At 37.4% G+C, this 6,617-nt stretch overlaps 1 protein-coding gene across 1 annotated transcript; it reads left to right on the top strand.

The window, feature by feature from the left end:
* Positions 1-2,288: 2,288 nt before the first annotated feature.
* Positions 2,289-5,243, top strand: LOC130742560 (zinc finger protein NUTCRACKER-like). The gene is made up of 3 exons (XM_057594653.1): positions 2,289-2,762; positions 3,036-3,432; positions 4,209-5,243. Exons 1-3 carry the CDS (start codon positions 2,651-2,653, stop codon positions 5,143-5,145), a joined length of 1,446 nt encoding a protein of 481 aa, XP_057450636.1. The 5' UTR covers positions 2,289-2,650; the 3' UTR covers positions 5,146-5,243.
* Positions 5,244-6,617: the final 1,374 nt, after the last annotated feature.

Raw genomic sequence — 6,617 nt, 5'->3', positions numbered from 1 at the left:
AGAGAAATTAACATATTGCACAATGAGAACTAAAACAACAAAGACGAAACACGAGATCAAATAAAGTTCACATTGCAATTACTCAGAATACAAGGAAGCAAAACTTGCTTAAAAAATTCCCTTATAAATGTTGGTACCAAATTGCATTCTCTATATGAGATCCTAGATTATTTCTAAACAATCCACAATTAGCATTTCCCTGTATGCACAAACCCGATCTCAAGCACCCAAAATTCCCAGAATATCCTCATCCCTGAACAAAAGAAACTCTTTGTCATCGAGCTTGATTTGGGAGCCCCCGTACGCCGGCAAGAGCACCTGATCGCCGGGAGGCCGTTCCTGTTGTCGACGTCGTGGTGAATAAACCGCTTCGCCCGAAGTTTCTGTCAAGGAGCTGCTGGATCTCATGCCGGAGCTTCGCCTCGCCGCCAAATCTGAATCCAAATAAGAAAAACCCAGATCTGGTCAATTCCGGGCCATCCATCGTAGCCACGCGTGGAGTAGAGGCCGGCGGCGCAGGAGAGGTGGGGCTAGGGTTTCAGAGGAAAAAAGAAGAAGAAGAAGCAGAGAAACCTAGTAACAGAAGCAGAGAGAGAGCGTGAAAAAGAAAGAAAGAAAGGGAAGATGGGTTTAGGGGTCGTGGTGTGGTTGGTGTTGTGTGAAGAATCAGTGGCGAAGATGAGGTTGGGGTTGGGGATGGAGTGTCCATAAATTTCTGGGTTTGAGAGTGAAAAGAAGAAGATGAGTAAGGATGATGGTGATGATGATGAAGAAGAATCTGGGTGAGGATTTTAATTAATTAAAAAGGAGGTTAATTGGTGAGAGTTAATTAATGTTTAATTTTTGTGATTTGATTTAATTTTAATTTAATGAAAAAAGAAAAAAAAAATCTAGCGAGGTTCACTAATTGACGTGGCAAGGGTCACGTCAGCTGGCGGAGCTCCGGCGTTGACCCAACCGGTCAGAAGGACTAAAGCCAACTATTTTGCCAAAAACTGGGGACCTGCCCCCACCTTTGCTCCGGCGAGGAACCAAAGCCATATTTATGACAAAAGATGGGGACCAAAAACTGGATTAAGCCCAAACATTATCATGTTGGTATATATCTATCAATCTTCTTCCAGGAACTTTGACTATAGGCAAACAATAAGACACTATATTCTGCCTTTTTGTGGAACATGTGGATATTAAAGAAGGTGTTTTCTGATTGGTATGCATCTCTTTCAAGTCACGCTCACACATGAGACACAATGATTTTCTCTTAGTACTCTGGAACAGTTTTTGCCTTGATATAAATAGTTGTAACTGTAGGGGCACGTAGTTTAAATAGTCATATATAACCAGTATATTTTTCAGATGTACTGCTCTTTGAGCAACCAGTTTCATAGAGGCATGATTAATTATGTAATGGAAACCAATACATGTTAGGGTGTGTTTCAGAGTATGGACTTAATTTGTCTATTGTGAATCAAGTTAAAAGAGCTTCTAAGTAAATTTGTTTTAGCACATAACATATTGAAAATAACCTGTACCAAATATTAAATATAAAAATATAATTTATGGATGAACTAATTTTTAACATGATTTACCGTAAAATTGTTATTAAATATGATCATATGAAGTTTGACAGCCGTGCCTAATTACACCAAATTTTATTTATACTTCAGTTGAAATGGATGAAACCAAAATTTGCCAAGGAAGAAAAGAGAAAATGATGAGAATTATCAGGATGGAAAGCCTATGAAATTAAATATAACATATGCTTGTGTTTGGTGGGCATGAAATACAAATATACTGCACCCAATTTGTTTCTATTTTCTAGCTGATTGAGCACTAGACATCTGCTTCTAGAACAAAAGTTTTAATTTAATTCCCGTCTACCACATTCTATTCAATCTCACTTTTATCACTATGATCTGTATTTATATTTACCTTTTTCTCTTATTACATCATGTATATCATATCGTATACTTCTCTTTTCTATCTGAGCCTCTTCTCATTAGACAATGTGAGTGAAATGAGTGTGGATGAATTATTATTGGAAATAACAAACAACACATAAGCATCCCCACAAAGACACACACATGTACATTGACATACATCTATTTGAAAGGCACAGTGGAGCTCTTTACTGAATCAAAAGTTTAAAAAGGTAATTGGACAACAAAGGATTATAAAAATAAGAAATAAAAAAAAGCAACAACAAATTATGGGATAATCATGCCAATTGGAGATTAACTTTCTTCCAACCTCATCATATGTATCATCATACAACTTTGCTTCACCTCTTCTCCCTTTCTTTGCCCCCTCCTTTATCTCTCTCTCTCTCCCCTTTAACTTTTCACCGCCTCCCACAGCATCTTCATTTTTCTATTCCACCTAAAAAGTAGATAATTTAAATCAACTAAAACACATGAGAGAGAAAGAGAGACAGAGAGATCCCATCTTGCATATATCAGATCATGTTGTTTAGGGTTGGAGCCTTGTATTAATTAACAAGGCTTGCATATATAGCTACCCATTCTCTTGGGTTTTCATGTAATCCAAACACTAACTTGTCATCACACAGAACTGATTGTGAGTTTCTTATCATGAATTGAGTCAAACTAAGAACTTATAGAAGTAAGAGCAGCTTCAGATTCTAAAAAAGATGGATGAAGGATCAGAAATCACAAATGGTTTCCCTCATCAGAACCAAACTACTGGTTCATCTAACAATCTTCCTGTTTTGAAGAGGAAGAGAAACCTTCCAGGAAACCCAGGCATGCTTGTTTCTTTCAATGCTTATTATTCTCACCTTATCTTTTTTTTTCTCTCTTTAACTTTCTGATCATAGGTGGGAGTTTATCTTTACCTTAATCTTATCCGAGAAAGATGTTCTCGGAAATTTTCTATGATTGATCTAATTAATTTTTTTCTATTAAAAAAAACTTTCTTATCATAGGTATATTCAAAGCTAATTAGCTTTTCTTATCATGAAAGAAAAAACAATGATTTTATGGGAACTGAATTGAATCTTCTGTTTGCCTGTACAGATCCTGAAGCTGAAGTGATAGCCTTATCACCAAAGACTTTGATGGCCACCAACAGATTCTTGTGTGAAACATGTGGGAAGGGCTTTCAAAGGGATCAGAATCTTCAGCTCCATCGACGCGGACACAACCTTCCATGGAAGCTCAAGCAAAGGACAAACAAAGAACCGAGGAAGAGAGTTTATGTGTGTCCAGAGAAGAGTTGTGTCCACCATGATCCTTCAAGGGCTCTTGGAGACTTAACTGGGATCAAAAAGCACTTTTGCAGAAAGCATGGAGAAAAGAAGTGGAAGTGCGACAAGTGCTCAAAGCGTTATGCTGTGCAGTCTGATTGGAAAGCCCACTCAAAAACCTGTGGCACCAGAGAATACAAGTGTGATTGTGGAACTATCTTTTCAAGGTAACTAACCTATCTTGCTGATAACAGCACCGTTATCCGTTCTAGCATGTATAGATTAACTTCTCTTTCATCAAAATCAATTCTGAATCATAGAAGTTACTCATAAAAAGTCCGTACCGAATTGGTTATAGCTTCAAAATAGAAAGGTGTTCAAAAATCTATTTCTAATATAGGGGATCAAGTTATGCAAAAAGTGGTAACTTAATCACTAGAGGAAAATAAGTTTGGTTGAAAAAAACAAAAACTTGAAACAAGGCACACGAGGTTTTGATCATCTTTTTTGTAATTTTTGCCCTAAACGACAAAAGTTCATTGTTTGGAACTATCTTAGTTAACTTCATCTTAGTTCTTTGACACTAGTTTGGGGTTATAACCCCTACAGGCTACTTGGTATAAGTCATAATGTTGTCCTCATGTTACCAAGTTACTCATCCTTGGACTTTTGTTGAGCTCAAATATTGGACTTCTTACATGCCTCTTCTAATTATGGAAATTGTGTTGGGAAGAACCCAAAACATGTAGATACCCAGAAAAGAAAATAAAAAAGAAAAAGAAATAATATGTGATATATGATTTAATGGGATAATAAAAAAAGATAAAGAGAAAATGAGGTATAGGTGTAATGCTTGTGTATAAATATTAAAAGAGTTTTGATATATACACACATCAACTTCTTTTCCACCTTCATTTTCTATCTATTTCTCTCTCACCTATCAAATTATCATTATTACTATTATTATTATGTTCATGGTTTATCAATATTTTTGATTGAGCAGGAGGGATAGCTTCATCACCCACAGGGCCTTCTGTGATGCTTTGGCAGAAGAAACAGCTAGGGTAAATGCAACATCAGACATACACAACACCTTAGGGGGTAACATTGGTTACAATAATGTAATGGGAGCATCCCTAGGTCCAAACATGTCCACTCATTTTTCTTCTATCTTCAAGCCAATAATATCAACCACTGACGAAACAAGCAATAATCAAACATCCAGAGGGATATCCCTTTGGATGAACCATGCATCTCAAGCTCATGAAACAATAGCTAATAATTTGCATCATGAGATTCATGAACTTGGCTCTGCAACAACCTCATCAAATGAAATATATGGTGGGAACCCACTTGTCCAATGCTCAAACAATCCTCCACATTCCAATTATCATCTAAATTGGGTGTTTGGAACCAAGCTTTCTCCCATTGGAAGCCAAGAGTTTACTACTAGCAATATTGGTAGTACTACATCACTTCCACTAGGAAACAACATTGTTAAAGATGCTGCAAGCCAAGTGACAAGTGTTCCTTCATTGTACAGCTCCCAACACCAATCATCACATCAAACAACAACATCTTCATCATCAGCAAACATGTCAGCCACAGCTTTGTTGCAGAAAGCTGCACAGATTGGAGCAACCTCAACAACTGACCCATCATTCCTTGGGAGCTTAGGTTTGAAATGCAGTAATAACACCAGTCAAGTACTACAAGATGGGAACAAATTTAATGCTGTGTACGGTTCAGGTTCAGTGCTCAGTTTCACCAGCATTGGGAGTGAGGCAGAGAGCTCTGCATTGTGTGACTTCTCACAAATGCACCCTGCCAAACGCAGACATGTTCAGAGTGAAGAGGGTGGAGGGGGGCAAACTAGGGATTTTCTTGGGGTTGGTGTGCAAACCCTTTACCACCCTTCAACAATCAATGGGTGGATTTGATTTTATCTTTGTAAATTCAAGGCATATTTTGGAACGCAAATCTGAAGTCAAAATCAATTATGAGGTGAGCTCTTCTGAGCACCTTCATTGTCTAAGAATTGATTAATTACAAGTTTGGATTATTTTTTTGTTTCATCATAATCAGCTATGGAACCCAAATTTAGCTTCTACCCACAATTGAGTTTGACGAAAAATCAATTGTAAAAGGATTTACAACCACTTCGAGGAGAAAACTGATTCAAACATGCTATATGTGAACTTAAGTTCTAAGATTTTTTATTTCTTTTACCTAGTGGAAAGTGGAAATTACAAAAAAAAAAAGTAAAAGGTGAATGGAACTGAAGTTGAAGTTGGAGGAACAGAATTAAGTAGGTGGAAACTTTGCAGGGAGGGAAAAGGTGGGAATTGAGTGCTTGATGGAGGCTGAAAAGTATGCTGTTCCGAATTTTTTTGAATTATATTGCTGAAAGGAGAGAGAGATCCATGCATATTCTTTTGAATGCTGAAAGCTGTAGTCTTTTGAAAATGGTGGCTTTAATTTTTTATAAAGGGGGTGAGGTTGTGGAGAAGTGGGGGCAAAAAGCAAAGGACAAGCTTGGGAACTCCATTATTGCACCTTTCATCTTTGTTATGGTTGTTGTCTTGTCAAACTGGATTTTAAAGAGAATTTTCAGTGACCAAAAAGCTTCATTATATTCTAGTACAAATAGGCTCTTGGCCTATAGATTAAAATAAATTAATGTACCCTTTTCATTCACAGCATACATGTACAGATTAATATGCATCAAGTTGGACCTAGAAGATTCAGGCACAATGGAATTTTTTATTTAGATGATCGATAACTAAATATTTTACTTCCTTCCGAACCCATTCTCTTCTTTTCATGTCTTCAGCGGAAAGTGCGTAATGAAACTACCTATTTTCTTTTAGTGCATATCCTTGTACAAAGACTATTCTATAGTACGTGTTGTTACCAGAAAAAGTACTACTTGTAAGAATGTAAGAATATGGAAATAATTTGGTACCTTTCATTGATCAATAGCAAGAGTATATATACAGGTAAAGTCAACCTAGGAATAAATATAATTACAATAAATTAGGCATAATCACAGGAAGAATATTTCATATTCTATCACACCCCCGCAGTCGAAGCGGGAGGTTCACCAACGCTGAGACTGGTTCGAAAATCATCGAAAAGAACGTGAGGGAGGCCTTTGGTGAAGATGTCGGCAATCTGATGACGAGATGGGACATGAAGAACACGGGCTTGACCACGGGCGACTTTCTCTCGAACAAAGTGAATGTCCATCTCAATGTGTTTAGTGCGCTGATGCTGGACTGGATTGCCGGATAGGTAGATAGCACTAACATTGTCACAATACACCAAAGGAGCCTGAGGAAGTGGGAAGTGAAGCTCCAAAAGCAGGTTGCGTAGCCAACACGATTCAGAAACCACATTAGCAACGCCTCGG

This window comes from Lotus japonicus, chromosome 3, assembly GCF_012489685.1.
Source record: "Lotus japonicus ecotype B-129 chromosome 3, LjGifu_v1.2".
Taxonomy (NCBI): Eukaryota; Viridiplantae; Streptophyta; class Magnoliopsida; order Fabales; family Fabaceae; genus Lotus; species Lotus japonicus.
This window is presented reverse-complemented; position numbering and strand designations above follow the sequence as displayed.